Below are 27718 nucleotides of genomic sequence, written 5' to 3' on the forward strand. Positions count from 1 at the left end.
TCTAGGTTCTCTCTGTAGGACACCTCCGATGCTTCCGAGATTTCAGATAGTACGTGGTCCCAGTATTTGCGTACCCTTGGACAGTCCCATATGATGTGATAGAACATACCTGGGAGGCCACATCCCCGTAAGCAATTAGGGTCTGGGATACGGCCTAATTTATGCAGGAGCGTGCGGGAGTAGTATATTCTGTGTAATATTTTCAATTGTACTAGTTTGAGCCGTGATGGTATGGTTGCCTCTCTTGCCGATGCTAGTGCATGTAACCAGTCTTCGTCCTCAATATTTCCTAATTCTACCTCCCACCTGCTACGGAGAACCACCGTGGGATCTGGGAGATTGTTGATTCGTTTTCAGTATGTGAGGGAGATCACTTTCTTGTCTAGCCAGTCCGTAAGGAGTCTGTCCTCTAGCGGGGAGGATTCAGCAAGTGTTGTGCCTGTCGGAATGGCACTTTGTAAAGCGTGTTTGATTTGTGTATATCTATACCGTTCAGAATCTGCCATCCCGTATTGTTCTTTAAGGGTGGGGAACGTGACTATTTCACCCCTCTTCCATAGGTCACCTATCTTAGAGATGCCAATGAGGTCCCATTGCCTGAAACCCTTAGTATTTGCCAGAGTGCCCAGACGACGTGTGTCCCAAAGTGGTGTGGCCATTCTGAGTACCCCTTCCCATCCCAGGGCCTTCTGTGCTGCGTGCCAGATCCGAACCGTATGGGAAGTTGGGCGCGATAATTTGTGGCGTCTTTTGGGGTTTTAAAGCGCCTTCATCAGCTGGTCTGTGGGCAGGACAGTTCTCTTGAGGCGGAAGGCTGGGTCCTGTTGTGGGGCATGGATCCATTGATTCACTACCATCAGCTGTGAAGCCCAGTAATATAATTTTACACAGGGCAGGGCGATACCCCCATCATACCAGGAGCGGCACAGTTTGGATTGTGCTATGCGGGCCGGTTTTCCGTCCCAAAGTAGGGTGGAGATTTCTGAGTCTATGGATTTAAAATATGTGAGAGGGACCGGAAAGGGCGTATTTTGTAAAACATATAAAAACCTCGGGAGTGCTAGCATCTTAAATAGTGCGGCTCTCCCTAGCAGCGTTAGTGGTAAGGAGCGCCAATGGGTGACATCCAATTTCAGCCTCTGTAGAGGTTTAACCAGGTTTTCTTCCACAAAGGTTGATTCCTGAGATGTAACGTATATTCCCAGGTATTTGAAACCTCTAGTGACCGTTTGCAGTGCGCAGCCGGGGGGTAGTAAGGGCGGCCGACCTAGGAGAACATATAGTAGTGATTTTGCCCAATTAATGTCATATCCTGACACCTCTCCGTAGTTTTTAAGTATGTTCATCAGAGCTGCCAGTGAGGCTGTAGGGGACATTAAGTAGATTAACACGTCATCCGCATAAAGAGAGATGCGGTCTTCCCATCCCGTCCCCCAAGTTATCCCCCTGATTAGAGGGAAAAGGCGGACTTTCACCGCTAAGGGTTCTAATATTAGGGCAAATAGGAGCGGGGATAGTGGACAACCCTGTCTTGTTCCGCGTCCCAGTGTGAATGTACGCGAGGTATGGCCATTTGCAACTACTTGCGCGAGGGGTTCGGCGTAGAGTAGTCTAATCCATCTACAAAATTTCAGTCCAAACCCCATTTTCTTAAGCACTGCAAATAGGAATGGCCACTCCACGAGGTCGAAGGCCATTGTTGCATCCATGGAGAGAATGGCCGCGTCTTCCCGTAGCATAGGGATGCGGTGCATGACTCCATGGATTCGTCGGAGGTTCAAAGACGTGTTTCTCCCGGGCATAAAGCCCAATTGGTCCGGGTGGATTAATGTTGTGAGGTGGGGCTGTAGTCGGAGGGCTAGGAGCTTTGCCAGGACTTTTGCGTCAATGTTCATTAGGGAGATAGGCCTATAAGAGGACGGGAGGTCAGGTGGTTTGCCAGGTTTGTGGACCGATACAATGGTTGCCAGTCTCTGGTCCGCCGTGAGTGTACCCTTGTCCAAACAGTCGTGATACATGGGGAGCATGTGCGGGACAAGCTGTCGTGCAAGTGTTTTAAAAAGTTCTACTGGCAGACCATTGGGTCCCATGGCCTTCCCAGTATGTAGTGCTGCCAGGGCCTTCCCTAATTCTTCCCCTGTTGAATCACTCTCCAGTGCTTGCGCGTCTTCCGGGGACAGTGTGGTCAGAGGTACGTCTTGGAGGAATGTCGTGCTAGCTTCCTCTGTTACCCCTCCGCGCGCAGTACATACCGTCTCGTAGTAAGTGGCCAGTTCTTCTACTATGCGTGTGGGAGAGGTCGTATGTGTGCGGTCTGGGAGCTCCAATGTAGCGATCCATCTATTCGCCCTTTCCTTTCGTTCAAGCCAGGCAAGCATTTTCCCTGTTTTGTCCCCCAATTCATAGACCCTGTGCACTGTGTCAGTCAGTTTCGATCTGGTCATGTCCTCTGCGTATGCCCTGTATTCCTGAGAGGCCAGCGCTAGGGTGCGTGTCGTGTCTTCCGAGTTGTCTGATGCGTGGGCCAACTCTGCAGTTTGGACAGCTGTTTCTAGTGCCTCAATGTTCGCCCTTTGGTCTTTTTTGTGCTTAGTAATGTTGGAGATAGCTTGGCCCCTAATCACTGCCTTATATGCCTCCCAGAGGACTGATGGTGAGTCTACTGAGTGTAAGTTTTCGTCAAAGTATTGTGTGGTGGAGGTTATCAGTGTCTTCAAAATCTGTCTATTTTTTAGATACCCTGGGTAGATCGGGAAGACTCTTCGGCGCCGTGTGGGTAGCGCCGTGTAGGTGAGTTGTATCGGGGAATGATCCGATATCCCTCGGGGGAGGTGTTCTATGACTGTAATCTTTTCTGGGGGAATCGCTAGGGTCAGCATGTAATCTATTCTGGAGGAACTATTATGTGCTCCCGAATGAAATGTGTATTGGCGTTCATGAGGGTGTTTAATTCTCCATATATCCACCAGTCCCAGTGCTTCCAGGAAATCTTTAAATATGTGGGCAGGTCTTGTAGCATCCCGCGGGGGTTGCCGGTCTACAGAGGTATTCAATACTGTGTTGAAATCGCCTCCAATTCTGAATTCCCCTTCTGGGAGTTCGAGCAGTAGCTTACCCAGGTCCTGGAAAGTCTCTTGGTGTAGTGCTGGTGGAATGTAGACCGATAGTATATTGTAAGGCCTTCCCTCCCATTGGCAATTGATCGCTGCAAACCGCCCTCTGTCATCCACCCAGGTGTGTTTGATCACTAGGTGAGCGCTTTTTTGGATGAGGATACCCACTCCGCGGGAGCCGGAGGAGAACTCCGCGTGTGCGAACATCTTGAAGCCCCACCGATTAAGTGCCTGGTTTGATGTACCTACTAGGTGTGTTTCTTGTAACAACGCCAGGGTGGGTACTTTCCTCTTTAGATATTGTAGGACAAGTCCACGTTTAATTTTATGGCCCAATCCATTTACGTTCCACGAAATGACCGTTAGCGGGGGGATATCAATGGTTGTGATTGGGGATCGAGTGTTGAACTGTCCTTCAGCCATAGTCTCTGGACAGGAAATGTATTATTGCCTTTTGGATCTGTCCAAGTATCGAGGACTGGTGCGTACCCAAGCCTATAGTGGCTTCCAGGGTTTGTGTTAGTTTGCTGATATGATGTGTGTCAGGTCGTATGGCCCGTGTTTGGATGTTCTCGTACGGTCGCTCCAGTGTAGGCCATGTGTCTAAGGGTATGGTGTGGGCCCAGGGTGGTAGCGGTAAGTGCCGTGGAAAAGCTAACCAGGTTAGAAACATGAAACAAAAACTAAAACATAGTAAACTCATAACAATGAAATCCCATACCCCCCTCCCTGCCTCCCTGCCCGGCGGACAATAAACCTTCCACCTCCCCAACTGAGCAGAGTGCTTGTATTCCCAACTAAAGAAAATCGTTCTTGGGGGTAAGACTTCTGTGTCCGTTGTTGAGCCCTCCCCTCCAAGAGTGAACATGCAGTGCCCGTTGTAGTCAAACGTCCTACCTGCATGGATCTGTTTGTGCGTGATCGGAGTGTCACCCCATTTGGAAAGCCACGTTCTGCGGCTATCTGTTGCATCTTCTCCCCGCGTGCTATTAGGATTTTCTCCTTTGTATAAGGAGTAAGTAACTTACTTATTCTAAGAGGTCAGCTGCACGGGGGTGACTGTTAGTATCGGTGTCCATTGTGTGTCATATTAGTCCTATTCTGTGTCTTCTGTTAGGTGGGGGCTTCTTACTCCGCGGTTCCGTTGCACATCTCGATTCCTAGACCCTTTTGCCGTCCTCCAACCCTCCAGCCACTCCTGAGTCGCTTGCGGTGAGTCAAAGAACCAAGTTTTGCCTTCAGATTCCACTCGTAATTTTGCTGGAAAAATCATAGAATACTTGAGCTCCCGAGCTCGCAGTTCTTTTTTAACCTCTGTGAATCCTCGTCGTTGTTGGGCTACTGCCGCTGTGTAGTCTGGATAGAAGTGGATTTCGGTGTAGTCAATTTTAATTGGCGGGCGAGTGCGTGCTGCATGTAAGATGGCATCCCGATCCCTAAAGTTGAAAATGCGGGCTAATATGGGACGAGGTGGCGCTCCGGGCTTTGGCTGCCCTCCCGGTACCCGGTGGGCGCGTTCAACTGAGAAATAGTTCGACAGGCCTTTTGGTTTTAGTTGCTTGTAGATGAGGTCTTCAACGTAGAGGTCTAGGGCAGGGCCACGTTCGGACTCCGGTACGCCAATCAGGCGTATATTGTTACGTCTTGATCGACCTTCTTGATCGTCCAGCTTCGTCTTTAGCATATGGTTGTCTTCTTCAAGTTTTTGGACTCTACGCTGCAAGTCAGATGTGTCCCCCACTAAGTCGGTAGTCGTTTTTTTGACCTCCACCATTCGGTCGGACATTTTTGCAAAATCCGCTCTGATCAAGGAGAGCTCCGTTGTGATTGTGCCCATTGAGGACTGCATTGTGTTCAGGGCCGCCATGACATCATGAAGGGTAACTTCGTCCGCTGTATTTGTTTCCCTTGTTGGCTGGGGCGAAGTCCGGGGAGTATCTCCCTTTGCATTGTCCGTCGGGGCCTTCTGGTAGGCGTATTTGTCCAGTTTCGGGGCCTGCTGGCCTCTTGTACCTCAACCGTTCATCACGGTATAGATGTTGGTCAGAGTGATTATCTCGTTGTACACTACTGGCGTACCCCCACCCCTTCTGTGGCCGGGGGCGCTACGTGGGATAGTCGCAATGCGTGTGTCCCTGCTCCCCGTCCCTGCTTCCCGCAGTCTCTGAATAGGTCTGCTGCGGTGATTTTGTGCCCACCAGGTAAAGTTACCGCCGTGTCACAGCCACAGGGAGAACGTGACGAGAGGGTGCTAGTAGTGGCTTACGGTACAGTCGCAGGTGTGTGTCTTCTGACCGGTGCCGTGTGCTCTTCCCTTCCCCTGATACGTTGACGAACTCTTGCCGATGTTGCACCGACCCCCTCCGGGTCCCCTCTGCAGGTTCTGGACTGTGGTCGAGTGGGGGCACTGTCTGGGTGGGGTTCCCGGCTGGCTGCCCAATGCGAAGTGCCTTCGCCTGCTATTCTTGGTGTAGTGTACTTGCCGCTGTTGCGGTGCTGGGTTGCCGCTGGGTCTGTCTTCCAATCGAGTCCCCGGCGGGACGCAACGCTCCAGCCAGTGCGGCGTCCCCGGGGGAGTGTCAGAGGGCTAGACGATGCTGGCGCTGGTGGTCGCCAAGTGTGAGAAGGCGGGTGGGAAGGCTCCAGGCAGTGTGTCTCCGATGCGGAAGGTCCCTGCGACGGGGCTGTTATGGCGGCTGATCTCCACGCTGGATCCCGGGCACAGGGAGAGTGAGATAAGGGGCCGCTGGTACACCCTCTGGTCTGTCTACTCTCGGCCGGCGGCGCGCGTTGTACCCTGTCTTCGCTACCTTCCCCTGCCGCCGCAGGGGCTGCGCTGGTACCTGCAGGCACCCGCCTGGCGCGGTCTGGAGCGTGCGTGGGTGAAGGTTACACCAGGGTAGGGTTTCCAGTAGGCTGACGGATCAGAGGTACGTTCGTCTGTTGCCCTGGGGGCGCTGCTCATACATCTAGGGTGACAGTGGCTGATGTGTTGGGACGTTACCGGGAACGTCTCGCACTCGAGCCCCCGGTCTTAGGCGCCAAACCAGGACGCAATGTTCAACACAGTGCCGCTTCACAGGGGAAGGTCGCCGGGAGATCCGGATTACAGCCGAGTGCACCGGGGAACTAGATACACCAGGTCACGCTATTGGGCTACTGCTGAAAAGGCGGATAAATGGTCGGATGTTGAGAGGAAGGCTCGTTAGTCACAGAGCTCTCTCAGAGTGCGGCCATCTTGGCTGTCGGCTAGCCACGCCCCCCCCAGATGGCTTTCTTGCTGGTGTGATTGTAGGAGGGTTTCTTGAGCGGGCAAGAGTGTTGGCGCAGTTGTGGATCCATTGTCCGAAGTTGCGGGCGGCGGTGTCGGGGTCGGTGAGGTCAGCAGGTGGGCTCTGGGCAAGGGTGGCAGTTAGCTGGTCATCGGTGACTTTGCTCCAGCCGCGCAGAAGCAGCAGTTGGGTGCTATGGTGCGTGGTGGGCTTCCTGAAGGTGAAGTGGATGCAGCGACGGTCAGTCCAGTGGAGTTCAGCGGTGTGGCAGAAGGAGACGTGGGAGCTTGCGAAGAAGATGGGGTCGAGCGTGTGGCCGCCGGCCCGGGTGGGTGTTGTGACGAGTTGTTTGAGTCTGAGGTTGTCAGTCAGGGTGGTGGAGTTGGTGTCATTGTTGTTCTCGAGGTGGAAGTTCAGGTCCCCGAGGAGGATGTAGTCCGTGGAGGCGAGGGCGTGTGTGCCGATGAAGTCGGCGATGGAGTCGCTGAACTGTGGTCGGGGTCCGGGGGGTCTGTAGATGAGGGTTCCTCTGAGGGTGGTGTTGGGGTCGGTGTGAATCTGAAAGTGCAGGTGTTCGGTGGTACTGAGGGTGTTGTCGGTGACGGTCGAGGCTCTGAGGGTGTTCCTTTGGATGATGGTGATTCCTCCTCCTATTCTGTTGTTGCGATCCCTGCGGGTGATCTTGTAGCCTTCCGGCATGGTTATGGCGATGTTGGGTGCTGAGGTGGGGTTCAGCCAGGTCTCCGTCGGGAAGGCAACGTCTGGGGAGGTAGTGTCGAGTAGGTCCCAGAGTTCAACAGCATATTTGCGGGCGGAGAGGATGTTGAGGAGGATACATCTGAGGTGGTTTGGTTCATTCCTTGGCGGTGGCTTGGCGGGGTGGATGCTGGTGAAGCAGCAGGTCCATCAGGTTAAGGGTCCTTGGGTGCGCTTCGTGGTGGCCCTGTAGTAGGTGTGTTCCTGTCTGGGGTTGAGTGTATGGAGGGTGCTGGCATTGTAGCGGAGTCAGGCGTTGTGGCATACACGGGGGCCAGGGGTTCTGGTACTGGGTGCGGTCCAGGCGCGGACGGGTGCGGACAGGCTTGCCTTAGTCATGCCAGCGGCCGCCATAAAAGGGGGGTGGGTGGGAGGAGCAGCTGGGTGGCGGGAGAGGGGTGTTGAATGGGCACATAGGGGGCGGGCCGCAGGAGTGTCAGAGGCAGGAAAAACGGCAGGAGAAAGAGAGGAGCGGGTGAAAAAAAGTAAAAATGCAGCAGATAACCAAGAAGAGAGGCAAGACAGGAGTAAACAATAAATACAGAGATACAGTTGACGAAAAGGCAAAACAGGAGCAGATAATGAACAGAGAAATACACAGCAGATATACCAACAGTAGCGGCGAACTTGCAGCAGCAGTGGGATGGGAACATGAATACACAGGTGGTGCTGTGCAGCGTGGGGAGCGGCCTATCCTGTGAACAGGGTCAAGGGTCACCCAACAGATTTAATGCTCTTAAGTGTGCCCTGCTGTGTTGCCTGTGGTCATTTTAAAAGTCAGCCCTGCTTTGCATGCTGCCTTTAAATTGAAAATATTCGACTTTGTATTTAAAGGTACTTCCAAAGTATAAAACTACCTTATTGTTGCATATATGTCACCCCTAAGGCCTATCACAGGTGCCCCCGGGGTAGGGTGCCATGTAAAAGTAAGCAGGGACAAGATGAAATATGTTTTATAGGCCCTGATGAGGGAAAATCTACTAATTTCGTTTTTACCCATTGTAGAGTTTCAGCTCTATAGACTAACATGGTAATACTCAAAGTATAATTATGTATAGGCATGAGTAAAAATAATATTTCAAGGACGTAAACAAGTTGTACTAATAAATCCAACAACTTGCCACTGTTGAATTTGTCAAAAACAGTACAGAAAAAAGTTAGAGGACTTTCTTTTCTGTGAGACAAAATCCAGCCTTCTAGCAGCCTCTCCTGGCTGGCCAGCCTTGACAGGCTGCACAAAAGTGCTCTAATGAGCTGATAGGTGGACTTAACAGGGACAAAGGACATCTGGTGAGAAGAGATCTGCAGTTGAAGAGAACAGACAAGGATGGGACTAGGAAAAGAAACTGGTCTTCTAAGAGAGAAGGATAGGAAGGTTCCCCTGCCTAACACTATAAGAAAAAGAAAGACTGCCCTAATGTAACCCCGGCCTGTGCCAAGAGGACTGTACTCTGAATGACTGCACCTGTTGCACTCTAAGGAACTACAGCCTTTGGCTTGATTAAAAAAGATAAGGACTAGACTCCCTCAAAACGACAGGTTAAAAGTGCTCTACCTGCACCATATCCAGCAAGAAGATCCCAGCTGACTATCTTCAGCCGGATTTTAAAGGATTTGGCCAGGTTCATTGTGGGAGCTACAGTCCCAACTTCCAAGGAGCAACTCAGAGGCTCGAGAACCTTGGATTTGTGGTTTGGAAACCATGAACCCCCAATCGGAACTTGAGGAAGAAATTCCAGTATTTTGGAGAAGTTTGGAACAACTTTTGAAAAAAGCACTATAAGGTGACTGACCTATCGTGGAAAGTCAAACCGACTACATCGATCCGTGACCGGTCCTAGATTTCAGATTCGTCCCACTTAAAGCTCCGGATCACAAGACTTCCAGGAGTTGACCAGGGACCATCGTTGAAACACACATACGAGGTTGCTGTGAATCCCGCCTGCTAGAGAGGTTCACTCGATGTCAAGAGAAATGCTTCTAGAAAAGTTAATGAGTGCGAAGGTAACATTTTGACTGAGACCTCCCGCTTAGTGTTTCTGACCAGGGCTCTATCGCAGGCAGCCTCTAACTTTGACATTGTCCTGTTCAAGTGTGACCAGATGACCCAATTTGGTGCTATCGTTTTTTAAGCACTAGAATGTGGCTATTCTTTAAAAATTAATATCTCCGGTTCCCTACTTTGGATTGTTGTTATTTTGGTGTCTTACTTATTTAGTGTATTGGTGTTTTTAAATGCTTTACACACCTATCTCCTAAGTTAAGCCTGCCTGCTCAGTCCTAGCTAACAAATATTGGGCAAGAGAATCATTTATTGAGACCCTGTTGGGCCTTATATTGTGTTGTTGGCTTTATTAGCTAGTGGTAGGTGCATACTTATCCCTACTAATAATTTACCTTCCAACATTTGGTAGCAGTGGTGCAATACAATAAAGATAACATCTATAAAAATACTTAGAACAAACCCTTTTATTTTTTTTATTTTTGAGATTTGGACAAAACTGTTTTTAATTAAGTTTTAGATTTCTGTTTACAAAGTTTTTATGTAACCTAAAATAAACAAGGGATACTATGGAGTTGGATCTGGGTAATCTAGGTAACCTCACAGAAGCTGAGCTTAGTGGAAATGTAGTGTGAGGGGTCTACCTGCTGTTAATAGAATCAGAAAGGCAGAGATGGTTATGTAATTTAAGGCCTGGGTAGAGTCTGGTCCAGATAATGAAGGGAAGGGGAAGAGGACCCCTCTGACAACGTCCAGGAGGAGAGAGATGACAAAGTGTACCTTCCCTGTAGTACCAGTTTCTGACACTCATCTATCAGAAGTACCTGAGTCTCCTCCACAGAGGATACAGATAAGGTCCTTATAAGGCAGAAACTTGAGGCTCAGTTAGGTTACATACTTGTGGAAGAGAGGAAGCTGGCCCTAGCTGAGAAGCAGTGTGCAAGGGAGGAAGAGAGAAGAAATGGTGGCAGTGAAGTAGAAGGAAATGAAGAGATGTCCATGAGTGGTTGTTTTGATCCCAGTCTTCCCAATGGGTTAGTTCCCCAGTAGGTAAAGGGGTTGATATTGACAAATGGCTGCCTGTATTTGAAAGGGCCTTAAGATGATAAGGGTCCACTCCAAGTTCTGGGGTTCACTCCTGTGGGAGCTGATCACAATAGTTGGGAGGAATAGACTCCTGACCCTAGGGGGGCTGACGCAGAATCCTACCCGCACATGAGGAAATGTCTAGCCAGGAAATTTGGGCTTACCCCAGAGCAGTAGAGGGTGAGGTTCAGGGGTACCTGGAAGGCGCATACCCAGTCATGGATGGACTTTGAGGACATTTCAGTGAAAGCACTATAGGGCTGGATTCAAGGTAATCAAGTGAATACTTCTGCGGGGCTGCACATTTTATTAATTAAAGAGCCCATCCTGGCTCAATGTGTACAAGAGAAGGTACACCAGCACTTGGTGGACTCTAAGCTGTCTAGTCCCAGGGAACTGGGGAGATGGCTGATAAGTGAGTGAAAACCCAGGTTTCAACAACAGGGGGTGATCAGAAGAAATGAGGAGACCTCAAGGGAAGGGGGTATCAAGGAAAGTCTTGGGACTCTGCAAAGGCAGGAAATGCATTTGATCCCTCAAAGGTGGGGAAGTGTTTTGACTGTGATCAGTCAGAACACAAAAGTGGAGATGCTGTCTGCACAAATAAGTCCCCACACTGGTGAGCTGTTCACAGAGGCAACCTTAGTTTCCCTGGAGACATGTAGAACGCAGCCTAAAGTCAATGGGAGAGAAGTGGAAGCTCTGAGAGATAGAGGAGCCAGTGTGACTATAGTCACAGAGAAACTGATTTCTCCAGAATAGATCATACATGGTGTGTCTAAGTAACCTGTGCAGACAGCTGAACCAAACCACATCCCATGGTGAATGCTGAGTTTGGAATGGGGAGGTTTGACAGGCCCTAAGAAGGTAGTTGTGTCTCCTGTACTCCCAGCAGAGTGACTAGTAGGCAATTATCTTGAAGCGTTTGCCTGGTCAGGGTTGGAGAGAACAGTCCACACAAGAATGGATCTCCCTTTGTGGGTATGTGATGTGACTAAATGGTAGACTGCACAGAAGAGAAATTCTAGACACTTGTACCCTGGAACAATGGGCCAAGCATCCAATGACAAGAGAATGGGCACAGGGTCCGGGGAACCAGGCTAAAAAAACTCCAGAGCTGCAGGTGGAATCTAACCCTGAGGGAGAGTATCTGCCCTCTAATGAAAGGACTCCACCCCTGCAAGGTCTGTGCAACTTGGCGGAATTGTAATGTGCTGGTGGGCATTCCAGAGAGAAGTTATGACAGGGACAAAGAGATTGTCCCAGACAAGAGAAAGGTAATGCCAGTGCCTTTCACAAAGTCTACTAGGAGGATGGAGCTCTCCACACTGAGGATAGAGGTCTCAAAGAAGGGGCTACCAGGAAGATGGTGGTCCCTCAGAAATACAGAGAACTCCTCATGACTTTAAGCCATGACATCCTCATGGCAGTTCAATTGGGTATGAGTGAGACATGGACAATATTGGGTTAACCATTTCCATTGGGCCAATATGACTATTAAAGTAAAGGAGTTCTGAAGATCCTATGCAACCTCTCATCAGGTCGGGGAGCGTGGCTTGGAGCTCGGCAAGATGGCCGCACTGTAGTGCAGCTCTGCCAGCCATAGTTTGACATCCTGCAAATATCCTGCCCCAACCCTGACATTTTAGTAATTCCCCCCCGGGACTGCACTGCCGCGACCAGGCGGGTTCAGAAAATACCCGTTGTGAGGCATCACGATCCGATAGTTCGGACTTCAGATAACCGTGCGGCCGCATAAGGGCAGACGGTAATGGCGGCGCGCATGTAAGCGGCGTGACCAGAATCGGAGACCAGGAGGGTGCTTACAGCATCGGAGAATCACAGAGGACCTAAAAGCGACCTGCTCGACTGGCGAAGAATCGCGCTGGGGATATAGAAGCTGGCACACCGGATCACGGCAGGTGACACTGAGGGGACGCGGCTGTGGAGAGGGAGGTCCGGAGAGCGCAATCACGCAAGCGACCGGCGTGGGGGAACTGAGCAGGCCGAGACGAGGCAGAGTAACGGACCGCTGGCCTACCGCACACTGTCCGCCCCCCCCTCTCCTCTCTGATCCGCATGCAGACCTGGTGAAGCCGAAGGTCGGAAAAGGGTCGGTGCCTATGGGAGGGTGCCTCAAAGAAGCGGCGGCCCCCGGGTGGAAGAGCGGGCCTACCTCTGGACCGGGCCTAATCTTCATTGCACACGGATGATCAACCCCTGGGCACTTGCGCTAGAATATCTGAAAGGCCGGTGAGTGACTGCGAGAGAACACAGAGAAGGCAGTAAACTCTTCCGACACGAAGAGTGGAGGCTTTTCACGGACTGCCGCTTTTCCCCCCCCCCCGTTCTCTGAGAAGAAGCCATACACAAGGGCAAATAGATAGTGGATGACACACTAGAAACTGGGAGCAGATCGCGCACCAGAAATACATGTGAGAATCCTAGTGCGGAATTGAGGCCCCAGGCTGCTGGCGAGGGAGTAGGAAGGGTCGAAAGCCCCATAAATTCCAGCCTGGGCAGGGAGATCAGCGCCATTTTTAAGAGCCAGCTAACTGCGGACTGTATGCCACACCCAGGACCCACTGAAAGACGAGTTTGCAGGGATTAGCAGCAGGGGTTGTTACTGCGCCCTTGCAGCACACACGATACGAGGAGGACAGCGACGGAGAACAGGCGCAATGGGGAAGCCAGAAAAAAAACAGTCTCGCCTTACATTTGACTTACGCAAAGGAAGTAAACCTGGGCAGAGTGCGGCATCGGACACTGAATCGGAAGCTGCGACACCACCCTCCACAGCGCTGGAGAAATCGCTGGCGGCCATACAGGCAAGCCTTCAGGCCATAGATGGAAAGATTGAGGCACTAAATGGTAGGATCGATCACTTCTCAACAAAATTGGACAAGCATGCAGTACGCATCGGGGAAGCAGAACAACGCATAAATGACACGGAAGATGGACTGCGACAGGTAACAGAAAAGACGTCGGATATTGCTAAACTGCTGGTAGTCATCCAGGCCAATAATAAGGACATCCAAGCGCGGTCTCGCCGCAACAGTATTCGCGTCCTGGGATTGCCGGAAACTATAAATGTGGGGCGCCTGGATAATTATATTGAATCGATGCTACAAGAAGTGTGTGGTAAGGACGAACTGTCACCTTTATTCACAATTGAAAGAGCGCACAGGTCTTTGGCAGCGCGCCCCCCACCGGGGACTCCACCAAGGCCAATCATAGCCCGCCTGCTAAATTTTAGAGATCAGGACACTGTGCTACGCAAAACCAGGCAGAAGGGTTCAATAACGTACCAAGGTAACGCACTATCATTTTACCCGGTTTTCACAGCTACTGTGCAAGCGGCCCGCAAGGAATTCCAGAACGTCAAGAAGTTACTACAAAAAGAAGAAATCCCCTATGCAATGCTTTACCCTGCACGTTTGCGAATTGGCACAATGGAAAATGGGAAAATATTTGCAAACCCAAAACACGCGATGGAACATGCACGAACACTGTGGAACCGGCGACGGCGCTCCTCCTCCTCTCCTACATCGGACATCGATTAATGAACAGTAAGGGGGTACATGAGGGTTAGCACATGAGGCAGTGTATACTGCTCACCAGAGGATGTGAGAGGGTGGTAATGTTCTTTCGGAGCAGTTTCGAGGGGGGAATCGAGACAGTTTTTTTTTCAAGATGTATGGCATGCCATTATGGGATGCTGTGTTCTACAGGGTTGGAGGAACTGACTGTTGATCGATGGCTCCTCTCCCTATGCTAACTGGGAGTGGACGCAGCCACTGCGACCCCCGATGGGTATTCCCCGACGGAAAATGTGTGTTACCAAGTTAAAGTTATTATGGGTGTTGATTGAGGGATATGTCTTTAGCAGTTCGGGAATGCTGAAGTGGGAGCGGGGAGGTAGGGGAGGGTATGTTTGTTGTATGCCTAAGGTACTCTATTTTAAGAACACTGCACTACAAGATACCGAAAGTTTCAAGCGCTTCCATGCTTTTACACATGCTAGACATTGCAGGGTACTACCGCACTACACATGATGGGATCATCTTATAATTATGCCACATGGAATGTCCGTGGGCGTAATACACCACAGAAAATCAGGCAAGTACTGGCACAACTAGACAGGCACAATGTGAAAATTGCGCTGCTACAAGAAACTCACCTAACTAAGACAACTGAAGACAATGTGGCTGGAAAGTGGGCGTCCTATAGACTGCCACTGTTGGTACTACCCGACCAGGCAGGGTTCATCCCAGACCGCTCTACATCCCTCAACCTGCGCACCATTTATGCCATGTTGCATGTGCTTAACCCAGATTTACCAGCCGTAGCGGTATTATTGGATGCCGCCAAGGCATTTCATTCCATAGAATGGCAGTACATGCTGAATATATTGCGCCGGATGGGGTTCCTCCAGTCTTTCTAGGATGGGTCCAGATTTTGTACACTGATCCATCAGCGAGGGTCCTCGTCGGAGGTGACACATCTGAACCATTTGATGTTGGTAGGGGTACACGCCAGGGTTGCCCTCTCTCCCCGCTCTTATTCGCCATTGTGCTGGAATCCCTGGCATGTAAAATTCGGCAGCTACACAGAGCGGCGGCCCTCAACTTCAACAACAGACCGGTAGGGATCTCCATGTATGCGGACGATATGGTCATTTATGTCCGTGAACCGCAACGATTCCTGTCCCCTATCCTCCGAGAATATGTTAAGTTTGGCCTTTTCTCCGGTCTCACCATAAACTGGGACAAATCCGTCATCATCCCGCTGATGACAATAACAGGGCCGCCTACAGTTGAATACCCGCTGGTATGGTCTGCGGACCCCGTTAAATATTTAGGGGTATGGATTCATAGAGATCCCGGAGTGGTTATTTCTGAAAACTACAGAGCGGCGTATGTAGCTCTAGTCAAGCAAGTAGACCGATGGCAACGTCTCCCGCTGTCTCTGGCGGACCGGATCTCAAACATAAAGATGGCGGTGTTGCCAAAAATGTTGTACTTGTTTTCCAATGTGCCGGTCCCACTGACTAAGCATTTTTTTAAGACTATTCAGACTCAGCTGCTGCGGCTTGTCTGGGGAACCAAACAAGCAAGAATCAGCTGGCGCACACTCACGCTAACGTACGAGAAAGGGGGGTTTAATGCACCGGATTTCTAAGTATTCTACCTGTGTTGTCAGGCCCAATACGCATACTATTGGTATAAACCACACAACTTCATTCCACACGTGGCGGTAGAGGAAGGCGACGCTCACCCTGTCCCCTTGCGAGGTATCATTACACATACCAAACGACATACCCCAAGAGCTGAGGTTAACACGCTTGATGTCACAGTGGCAGCCTGGCAGGCAATTGGAAACTGCACGAACAAACTTCCCTTATATGCACCTGCAATGCCGTTTGAGGGACATGCCGCACTGTCGGTAGCTCAAGACAGAAGCTCCGTCCTGGCACTGCGCGAAGCGGGCATTGCGCACATGATTGACTTATACTCAGATGGTACATACCTCACAGGGGAGGACTTATCTTATATACGCAACCCTAGACTATTATTCCAATTCACTAGCTATAGACTGAGAAGGGCGATAGGGGGTCACTACACTAACTTCCCGGAGGAGCCGGAGACACTGCCGGCTCTACAACTGATTATCACAGCTCCAACGAGAAAGAAGCTAGTCACCAAGTTATATAAGGCCATACAGAAAGACACGCTGCACAACACTGCTGCCAGTCTAACACGCTGGAACAATGAGATAGATCCATGAATCACAGAGGAGGACTGGATGAAAGCATGCTCGATAACAGGGAGATTAACATCTAACAGCAATCTCCGCATCATTCACCTAAAATTCCTGCACCAAACATATCACACCCCGTAGAGGCTGTGGAGGATAGGCCTCAGGGCAACTGATAACTGCAAACGATGTAGTGCGAGAGAGGCTGGCTTCCTTCATCTAGCATGGCAATGTAGATCGGTCTTCGAGTACTGGGAAAAGGTGTTAGCTCTTCTTACTGATATGACAGGGGTAACGTTACAGAATATACTGTCGTTGTGTCTACTAGCCCATGCTCCTCAGCTCAAAGGCAGGATAGGGAAATTTATTCAGGTGCCCCTACTTTTGGCAAAGCGATGCATACTATTCACTTGGGACAGTAGGAGGTGCCCCAAAGTAGACAAATGGCTGAAAGATATGGTATTTTGCAGGGACCAGTTGGAGGTGTATGCCGAAGAGCTCCCACTTTCCTCTAAACCAAAAGACATCTGGGCACCGCTGAGGGAGTATTTATTGATTTGCAGTGCAATGGATTCTGAATGAGCTCAACGGATAATGATGATGATGTCAGAAAAGTTCGTAATTTATGCTACCTGCGGTGTCATCCTGAACTGTTTGAGGAGGGAGAAAATTGCAAACTGTGGCGCTTAAATTTGTTTGACAATATGAGTGGTGCTTATACCTTTATAACGAAAAATATGATCGTAGGCTTTGTTATGTTGAAGTTAACTATATGTTACTCAGCTGCTATTTGATGACTTGTAATGTATATGTTGTATGTATATGATATGCTGAATAACACTTTACAAATAAAAAAACCAAAAAACTCTCATCAGGCCGGTAGCAAGACAAAAGGAAAGGAATAGTATCCAAAGATACCACTGCCTGTGGCTGAGACTCCCTTTGAGAGAGTGGCGCTGGACAATGTTAGTCCCCTAGACTAAGTATGGGCGAAATTTGCGAATTCAGTCGTTTTTGGGCGCGACCATCTTGTTCGCGGGAGGAAAACAACTCGGCAAACTCAGAATCAAGGTAAGTCAACACAGCGCGCTCGAGATTGTATTTTTGAAGCGTGAACAAGCATAAAAAATTCGCAAACTTGCGAATTGCTGATTGTTTAGCAAGTTTGCGCGATTCGCGGAACGCAAAATTGCCAAAAATCCGCACATTTCGCAAGCGGAACAAATTTTCAGCCCATGCTTACCCTAGACCCATCCACAGCTTCAGGGAGCAGATATATCTTTGCGGTAGTGGACCATGCCACAAGGTGTCCTGAGTCTATACTCCTCAGAACAGTCACTGTTCCTTCAGTGGCTAGGGCCTTGCTTGGTATTTTCACCAGAGTGGCTTCCATAAAAAGGTAGTGTCAGATAGAGGGAGAGGCACACATTTCATTTCTGCATATCTGAAAGCAATCTTAAGTGAATGTGGTGTTACCTACAGTTTTACCAGCCCATATCAAGTATCAGACTAATGGTCTGGACTGAAGGGCATGATCATGGGTTTGTCTGACAAACTCAGGGGGAGATAGGATATTCTCCTCCTATGCCTACTGTTTGTATACTGGGAAGTCACACAAAAGGAGTTGGCTTCAGCCCATTTGAATTATTGTTTGAGCACCCTTTAAGAGGCCCATTGTGTGCAATGAGGGAGTCTTGGGAAAAGCCTTTCAAGGAAACCAATGACAATGTGCTGGGATATGTGCCAGGCATGAGATCCTGCATGGTAGAGTACATGTACAAAGCAAGCAGTAAACATGAGGCCAACCAAAGGTCATGAAGCTCTGGTAAGACCAAAAGGCTACTCTGTCTGAGTATAATCCAGGGCAGGTGTTGTGGGTGTTGGATCCTGTGGCTCCTAGAGCCCTCCAGGATAGGTGGACGGGACCCTATCCAATCACAGAGAAGAGGGGTGAAGATACCTACTTGCTAGACCTTAACACCCACATGAACCCATACAGAATCCTGCATCTCAATAGGTTGAAACCCCACCAAGACAGGGCAGACATGACCACATTTATGGTCACTGATGCGGTAAGGGAGAAGATGACTGGGTCACTTTCAGATGTCCTCTCCCCCAATTTAAAAGCTAGGTCAGTGGGGGGAGTTGTACTTTCTCCCAGACTGTTCTCTTTGACCCCAGGTATCACCAGCTGGTGTGTACATGATATTGAAACTGGTGACAGGCTACCCATCAAGAACAAGTTGTTCTGGTCGTCTGACCAGGTAAGAGTCAGCATCAAGGCATAATTAGCTCAGATGCTGGATTTAGGGGTAATTGAACCCTCTGACTGTCCATGGGCCAGTCCAGGGGTGCTGTTACCCAAACCTAGTCCTTAAGGGGAAAATAAAGAGTTCAGGTTCTGTGTGGACTACAGAGGACTGATGCTCACCCTATATCTAGAGATGACAAGCTCATTGAGTGGTTAGGGTCTGCAAAGTGACTGGGTACATTTGATTTGACCCCAGGCTACTGGCAAATTACCCTCAGTCAAGGATCAAGAGACAGGTCAGCATTCTCCCAGAGGGACATTACCAGTTCAAAGTAATGCCCTTTGGCTTAAAGAAAGCACCTGCCACATTCCAAAGGTTGGTGAATAGGGTCCTGCCTGGGCTGGAACAGTTCAGTACAGCTTATCTGAATGATATAGCTATGTACAGATCCACCTGGGAGGACCAACTGAACCACCTGAAGGGAGTACTTCAGGGAGTGCTTCAGGCCCTGTAACCCAGACACAGGTCAGGGCATTCCTTGGTCAGACTGGGTACTATAGAAGATTTGTTCAGAACTATGGAAACACTGTGACTCCCCTGACAGAACTCACTTCAAAAAATGCAGCCCTAGAAGGGTGTTTGTTATGTTATGTTAATTTCGATTTATATAGCGCCAAATCACTGACAGGTCTCTCAGCGCTTGCTTTGGGAACCCGTCCTGGCTTTCCCTGCGAGATAACCCCTACTGGGCATCCCCAAGGTGAAGACCAGGCATCCCATCGCAGTGGGGCCATAGTGGAGATTAAGCAAGCTATTGCCCAGAGTTGCAGAGTGTGAACGGTATACAACCTTTACCACGCATTTTTTACCACGCACTACCATTACAACGCAGGCATTACAACGAAAACCATTACAACGCATTGCGCTGGGGGGCGCTCTAGGATAGGAAATAAGTTTAATTTTCTATCCAACACCTTCCCTAGTGTCCACGGGGACTGGAGTTGGAATAGAAAATTATACTTACCACTATCCAGCACCTCTAAGCGCTAAGCGTTGTAAAGGTATGTGTGGTAAAAACCGCGTTGTAAAGGTATGCGTGGTAAAAGTATGCGTTGTAACGTCATACATCCGTGTGAACCCATGAATCGAGTAGGCACCGAGGCGAGAATTATCGAGTCCGTGGACATTTTGAGCTCAAGACCCTGCCGCGTCGGGAATTGAACCCTGGTCCCGGGTCTGACCTCTGCATCAGGGTCTGCCTCCTCTAACCAGTGAGCCACACTTCTCCACCCTGTTTGGACCCCAAAGTGTCAGAAGGTCTTTGACACTCGGAAATAAGCTATGTGTTCAGCACCATTATTACTGGCTCCCAACCAAACAAAATAATGGGTGCTTCATACAGATGCTTCAGAAGAAGGGATTGGGGCAGTGTTGGCAAAAGTAAATGGGGGGGCGTGATCAGTCAGTTGCCTTCATTAGCCGGCAACTTTCCCCCAAAATGGAGTACCTTTGCTATGGTTTGGTCCCTGAAGAAGAAAAGACCATACCTGTTTGGCACTCACTTCTGTGCTCAACCTGAACACAGATCTCTCAGGTGGCTCATGCAGATGAGGGGGGAGAATCCAAAGCTGTTGAGGTGGTCCATTCCCCTACAGGGGATGGATTTAACTGTGGAAACCAGACCTGGGACTGCCCATGCCAATCCGGGTTTGTCCACTTTACTGATAAGGACTATCAGGTTGTAGGTTAGTTACCCATCACCTTTCTTTTGGAGTGGGTGGCTGTGAGAGATATGTATCCTTTGTGGCCCTGATCAGCCCAATTTTTTGACTGGTACTGGTGGTAACTGACAGTGGCCTGGGCCTTTCTAACCAGGCCCAGGGACAGTGCTCTGACTAACTGGTGTATGGCAATTTTGTGCAATTACAATCTGTACTGACAACCTACCTGTAAGTTCCTATTATATGGTAGGTCATGTACGTGTAGCGGCCCAGCAGATTTAATGCACTCAAGTATGCACTGCTGTGTTGTCTGTGGTCATTTTAAAAGTCAGCCTGCTTTGCTGTCTACCTTTAAGTTGAAATTATATTCAAGTGCATCTTTGGATTTAAAGGTAGTCCCAAAGTATAAAACTACCTTATTTCTACATATACATCACCCCTCTGGTCCACCCGGTTGCCCCCAGAGCAGGGTGCCATGCACAAGTAAGCAGGGACATGATAATATTTGTTTTATATGCCCGAGTGGGGGAGAAAACTACCAATTTAGTTTTTCCCCATTGTAGCATGTTTGCTCCATACAATACTGTAATAAAGTATAACTATTGACAGGAGTGAACAAAAATAATATTTTAAAGACTTAGTAGATTGGTAACGATAAATCCAATAACTTGCTACTGTTAAATTAACTAGTACAGAAAATAACAAGTACAGAATTAGTATAGTACTAGTACCGAAAATGAGTTAGAGAACTTTCTTTCCTGTGAGTCAAAATCCAGCCTTTTAGCTGCCTCTCCTGATTGGTCAGACTTGACAGGCTGAGCAAAATTGCTCTGATGAGGTGATAAGAGGCCTACACTGAGTCAGAGGATACTCAGTGGGGTGGATCTGCAGCTTTAGAGAGACAGACCAGGAAGGGGGTTGGGTAAACAAACTGGTCTTTAAAGAGAGCAGGACAGAAAGGATCCCATGCCTGAAACTACAAGAAGAACCATGGCCTGCACCATGGGGACTGCACTCTGAATGACTGCAACTGCTGCACACTAAGGAACTACCGCCCTAAGAACTTTGCCTTGCTTCAAAAAGAGAAAGAGTGGACTCCCTGAAAGTGAAAGATTAAAAGAGCTCTACCTGCATCATATCCAGCAAGAAGAAACCAGCTGACCTCCTTCAGTTGGACTTTAAAGTATTTGGCCAGGTGCATAGTGGGAAGTGTAGGACCAACTTCTGAGGAGAAACTCAGAGACTCTGGAACCTATGATTTGTGTTTCAAACTCTTTTGAACTCTCGAGAAGAACTTCAGGAAGAAGTTACAGAAGTTTGAAGAAGTTTGGAGCAACTTTAAAAAAAATGCTCCATGAGGTGACCGACCCGACGCCGAAAGTCAATCCCAATACATCAAACTGCGACACGTCCTAGATTTCAGGTTGGTCCCGCGGAAAGTTCCGGAGCTCAAGACTTTTAGGAGTTGACTGCACCTGCTAAACCAAGCCTATGAAGTGACTGTGAATCTGGCCTGCTAGAGAGGATCGCGTGACAGAAAATATTCCAGAAAAGTTACTAATTGTGTAGGTATCATTTTGACTAGGGCCTCCACTTAGTGTATCCCACCATGGCTTCATCGTGGTCAGACTCAAACTTTGACTTTGTCTCAAATAAAGCGTGACCAGAATTCAGATTTCGCTCTATTGGTTTATAGACACCAGAAAGTGGTTATTTTTTCCAAAATGCATATTTCCGATTCTCTGCATTGGATTTTTGTGGTTTTGGTGGCATTTTAGCTGCACAAATATTAATATTGTCTATTTTTTATAAATTGGTGTTGGATTTCTATTGTGTGTGGTGTATTACTTATTTAGTGTATTGGTGTTCTACACACCTGTGTGCTCAGTGCCAGCTACCAAAGGTTGGGCAAGGGAATAATTTATTGAGACCTTGTCTGGGCCTTATATTGCATTGATGGATCTATTGCTAGCAGTAGGTGAATGTTTACCCCTGAAAATAATCAACCTTCCAATGATAGAGAACTGTACTAAACTAATACATTGTCCAGGGTGTTGTGACTTGTATGTCTCCCACTATGATTTCCTACCCAGTATTCATAGCAAGCCTTAAATGTTGGCTAAAATCGCACATTTTCCTTACATTTACATGCTAGACATTTTCTATCTGTGGGCATCCATACCACACCCACCACCTAGCATTCCGACACTTCTGATGTGCGGCAGTATGCTTCTTGTGCCGAACACTAATCAAACTGGGGACCATATTTGTCTTTGCATTGTCCCCAATTTGATCCATTCCTGTTGCAGGTGCTAGGCTCATCCACTTAAGGGGATCACTGTTTTTATTGAATATGACAATTCATACAATATCCATATGAATAGATAGATGGAATAAGATGCAGTGAAAGAAGCAGTTCAAATCAGAGTTGGATGCATGTGGGAGAACATATATTAATGTGTGTAGAATAAAAAGCTGAATAGTATTTAGAATGGGTTAGTGAGTGAGCACCATTACTTGGTTGTTTCAAAACAACAGTTTTTCTAAAGTAACCATTATGCCCTCTCTCTCTCTCTCTCTCTCTCTCTCTCTCTCTCTATCTCTCTCATTCTCTTACTCTCTCTCTTTCCAAATCTTCAAAATATTTCAGGAAATCTGTTGGTGATAGCATTTGTCAGCTACTTCGGAGCAAAGTTGCACAGGCCAAGAATAATTGCTTTTGGATGCCTACTTATGTGTTTGGGATGCTGTTTGGCAGCATTACCTCATTTGCTGATGGGAAGGTAAGTGGAATATTTCGGTGTTCTGTGATTACTTTTTTAACCACTTTCTGGTTTGGGTTGTGCTATTAAGACAAAGGGGTCTAATTACATAGACATTTTCTGCCGTAAATATACGTTTACTGCTAAAAAAACATTGTTTACACCTGCAAGGAATTCACAAAGGGATTCCTAGCAGTTGCAATGCATTCACTCCTGTGGATTTCTCCTCCACGTATGCAGAGAAATCTGTAGTGGTAAATCCCACTCAAGAGGTGGGAAGTGAGCATTTCATGGCATGGTTTGTCGAGGAGGTTTGGGACTACTCACACTCACACACATTTGTGGGCATTCCCAAACATTTAGCCAATCTCGTCCCATCCTAATAATGGGTGGAAAAGAAATACCGATCACCTCCTGATTTGTGGGGTGTATATGGGAGGATCGTTCTCCGCTGTAGATATAAAAACAAATGTGCATTTCCACAGGAGTCTTAATTCACCTTTACTACCTGAATGTTGAAAATGTCATCTTGAAACACCTGTGAAACATGTTTTTTTCATTTAAAAAAGTTATACTAATAAGATACAGCGATTCCAGTTAAGCTTCATTTTAGAATTCCCACCCACATTGGTGACTGCTTCTTTTTGTTATGTAACGGCCATCTTGGACAGTGCACTCAAAATAGGAGTATTCCATAGCTTTTCTGACAACATACCTTTTGGTTCATTCATACTTGTAGTTCCTTCATCTCACTCTCTAATATCAGCTCACCCTGTCTTCAAAAACATTATTCTAATAGTAAGGATTATTTGTATTCTTTTTTTCAAAGAAATATTTTAGAACTTATATTAAATATTTGATTTAACCATGCATTCAAATACAAACATTCTATGCATCAAATGGTGCTGTCCACCTCTACTAATGGTTTGAAACTTTATCTTGTAAATATATTTATAGAAATTCAGACTTTTTTTCTATCATGCCAGTTCAACCCGGTAGACCACAGCAATAGCATTTGCAGCGTCCAAATTCTCCTGAAGGCACTTCTGTCACCTCACTTTGGATCAAAGTAGGCTTAATAACGATGTACTTTCATACGTAGGGCAACAAAACATCACAATTACATCTTCCATTTTCACAAGCTATTTTAATCCCAGGAATATCTACTGTTACCAAGAATATTTGCATGATTCAGATCAAAGCAAATCGATCTTATAGGCTAAGCAACTGTATTCAAGGGCGGAGAGGCAGTGGAGGAAGAACTACTGCCCGTTATTAAAAACCCACTTTCTGACACTGTTGGCTGATTACAAATCAGCAATCCTAGCTGCAAAGACCGACTACTTCTCTACGAGAATAATGTCGGCCGCCAACAAACCCAGGGCTATTTTTGACATCGTAAACGACCTGGCGTTCTCAGATCGAGCCTCGCCCCAAATCCCTCCCTCCCAGCTTCTCTGCGACCAATTAAACAACTACTTCGTGGATAAGATCACCAATATCAAGGCCAATATCCCTTTACCCTCGCCTACCTTCGTCGATCCCTCCCCCCCCCCAGTACAAAATCATTTCACTGTTATCCCTCCCCTCACTCAGGAATCCTTTCTGTCGATTCTCCCCAAAGTTAAATCTGGGTCCCCGGCGGATGTCTGCCCCGCTCGCATCCTACAGCAAATCTATTCTAGCTGCCCTGATCCCCCGATTGCCTTCCTTAACAGCGCCTTGGCACAGGGTGTGGTGCCCCCGGTACTAAAAGCAGCCACCATCGTACCCCTGCTGAAGAAACCCGGCTCGGACCCTTCTATCTCGTCCAACTTTCGCCCCATCTCCCTGCTGCCCTTTCTGGGCAAGGTGATGGAACGCCATGTTACCGCGGCTCTGAGCACCCACATTGAGGCTAATGGGGGGCTGGCTTCTCGTCAGGCAGGATTCCGCCCCAGGCACTCAACAGAATCGGTCGTAGTCGCCGTCCTAGACAACCTCAGAAAGGGCATGGATGACAACAACCACCAGGCACTGGTCCTCCTCGATCTTTCCGCCGCCTTTGACACGGTGGACCATACCATCCTACTCACCCGTGTCAAGGCGGCTGGCATCGGGGGATCAGCCCTTGTCTGGCTCTCCTCCTTTCTGAGGGACCGCACCCAGGCGGTCCGTCTAGGCGACTTCACCTCCACTCCCCTCCCTGTCACTTGCGGTGTTCCCCAGGGTTCCTCCCTCTCCCCCCTTCTCTTCAATCTCTATATCTTTCCTCTCATCTTTGCTCTCCAGCAGCTGGAGGTCACCGTCTTCAACTACGCGGATGACCTCCAGCTCATCTTTGATCTGTCCCCCTCTTCTCTCTCGGTCTCCAATTTCCAGTCTACTATGACATTCATCAGGGACTGGATGAATCACAACCACCTTAAACTGAACCCTGATAAAACTGAGCTGGTTCTCACTGGTGGTTCGTCCAGTCCCTGGAACTCTCTTTTCTGGCCCCCCTCTCTCGGCCCTGCACCCTCCCCCTCCACCACTGTCAAAACACTGGGTGTAAAAATGAACAATCAGCTCACTCTTCACTCACACATCAGCTCCGTGGTCTCCTCCTGTTTCCTCACTCTTCGAACCATCCGCTCTGTCTCCCGCTTCTTCACCCCTCAGGCCCTCAAGACCATCATGGCCGCCCTGGTAATCTCGCGTTTGGACTACGCCAACGCTCTTTTCCATGGCATCCCTGCCTATAGTTTGCGTAGACTCCAAGCCATCCAGAACCAGGCGGCCAGACTGATATTTGGCCTCCCACGTTATCACCACTCCACCCCCCTCCTAAAGAAACTCCACTGGCTCCCCGTGAAACAACGTTCCCTCTTCAAAATCGGGTGCATGGTTTTCCAGGCCCGTCAGGGCACTGCCCCTGCTTTCATCACTTCACTTATCAAACCCTACGTCCCTGCAAGAAACCTCCGGTCCTCCTCCAAGTCCCTTCTCCTGATCCCCCGTTTCTCGCGCAAAAAATGGGGTGGATCCAATTTCTCTACTCTGGCCCCTTCCTTTTGGAACTCTCTCCCTGATAACCTCCGTTCCGCAACTCAGTACCTTTCTTTCCGTGGAGACTTGAAAACTTTCCTATTTAGCCAGGCTTTCCCCGCCTAAATTTTCTCCCCGGTCTTCCTTCCCCTCAGCCACTGAACCTTCAGCGCCAAGAAACCGCAAGGTGTATGCTGCGCTTTACAAGCATTTTAAATTAGAAATTAGAAATTCAAAATACATTTTTAAATGTTATGTTATGTTATATGAAAATTTATGTAAGCGCACGTTCACCTACAGGTCTCTTGGCGCTGATGAGTTTAAGCAGAAAAAGAAAGGGAAAACAGATAGAGGATCAGCTAAATATAGACCAGGGAGAACAGCCTCCAGCCTAATAGAATTAGGCAATGAGTTCCAAAACTTCAGGCCCAGATAGGAAAACCGGGTCCCTCCCATGCGTTTCTGTCTAATTTTAGGCACCATCAAGGGATTCAGATGCTTCGATCTCAGATTACGCTGAGGCAGGTGTTTACTGATACATGAGAGAATGAAACTTGGGCCGGTTTCTTGAATGGCTTTGAAAATGATACAGTCGCTTTTAAAAATCACACGCTGCTCCACTGGAAGCCAGTGGAGATCTTTAAGTAGCGGAGTAATGTGACATCTTCTATCCTTAAGATGGATGATTCTGGTTGCTTGATTCTGAATCATCTGAAGATGGTGTCTCAGATATATTGGAATGCCAAGATAGGGGGCATTTCCATAATCTAATTTTGAAAGGATGAGGGCAAACACAATTTGAATGCTGACCTCTTTACTAATGAAGAATTTGATCTTACGCAGTTTACGAAGTTGTACAAAGCAGGCAGAAGTAACTGCTCTAATTTGGGCGTTCATAGAGAGGTCAGAATCAATGTGAAGACCCAAACTCTTAATTGCTGGTTTAGGGTTCGGGGCTGCACCTAACTCAGGTGGCCAGTAAGAGAGTGTCCAGTGAGTAAGTTTGTTGCTCAGGATAATTATCTCAGTTTTTTCAGAGTTTAGTTTTAGTTGATTATTATCCATCCAGGTTTTTACATACATCAGAGAGCTCCTAACAAAATGTTTGCATTCGGTGGAGTTCTTCAGCGTAAAAATCAGCTGCATGTCGTCAGCGTAGTTAAAGATTTTTACCCCATCTGTCGAGACTCGAGAGTAGGGGATGTATGTATATATTAAAAATGATCAGCGAAAGGGAGGAACCCTGTGGGACGCCACAGCTCATTTCAACATTGTTGGATTTGTGGGGTGAGAGCCACATCGATTGTTTGCGGTTCTCTAAAAAAGACCCAAACCAAGACCCGCTGCAGCAATATGGTCCAACAAAATGTTGTGGTTTACGGTGTCAATGCCACAGACAGGTCAAGGAGGATCAGAGCCTGAGTGTGATCAATGTCAGCCTGTCATTTAAGATCGTCCAGGACTGGTAGGATCAGAGATTCGTTGGAATACGCAGGGCAGAAACCTGCCTGGTGACTGTCCAGGAACTTGGATGCTTCTAAAAACAGAACTGAGGCAAGATGCAACATGAGTTTCCAGTAATTACATTACGGAATGCAATAAAATATAGTCGTCAGGGACATTTGGTGTGCATGTATATCTGGGAGGTGTTCCTAAATTGTCCTCTAAATTAAAGACATTTTATTCTTCGCCACATATATTTCTCTTTCTGTATTTCTGTCTTTGAAACTGACAGATGTGAAATAATACACATGTAATTGGAAATGAAAAATAATTCGTTCACAATAATTTGACTGCAAGTGGTTGAGTGCTGATTTAAATTTCCAGATGTTGCTCTCATACGTATACGGATGCTAGTGTGATGCAATTTTTACATTGTGAAGATGTATATTTAGCAGTCATGAGTAGACCTATTAGTGTTTACTGGAACGGAGATGCACCCTTCTTTCAAATCCCCACTGTCAGTTAGCCACTAAACTGATGGAATA

At 48.1% G+C, this 27718-nt stretch overlaps 1 protein-coding gene across 3 annotated transcripts in view; it reads left to right on the top strand.

The window, feature by feature from the left end:
* Positions 1 to 27718, top strand: part of LOC144813848 (solute carrier organic anion transporter family member 1A2-like) — a 1137838-nt gene that overhangs the window by 283587 nt on the left and 826533 nt on the right. For all 3 annotated transcript variants that reach the window (XM_078674057.1, XM_078674059.1, XM_078674058.1), the window contains exon 4: positions 22610 to 22742. In XM_078674057.1, coding sequence (XP_078530183.1) covers positions 22610 to 22742 — 133 coding nt within the window. The remainder of the gene's footprint in view (positions 1 to 22609; positions 22743 to 27718) is intronic.

Source organism: Lissotriton helveticus, chromosome 1_1 (genome assembly GCF_964261635.1).
Source record: "Lissotriton helveticus chromosome 1_1, aLisHel1.1, whole genome shotgun sequence".
NCBI lineage: Eukaryota > Metazoa > Chordata > Amphibia > Caudata > Salamandridae > Lissotriton > Lissotriton helveticus.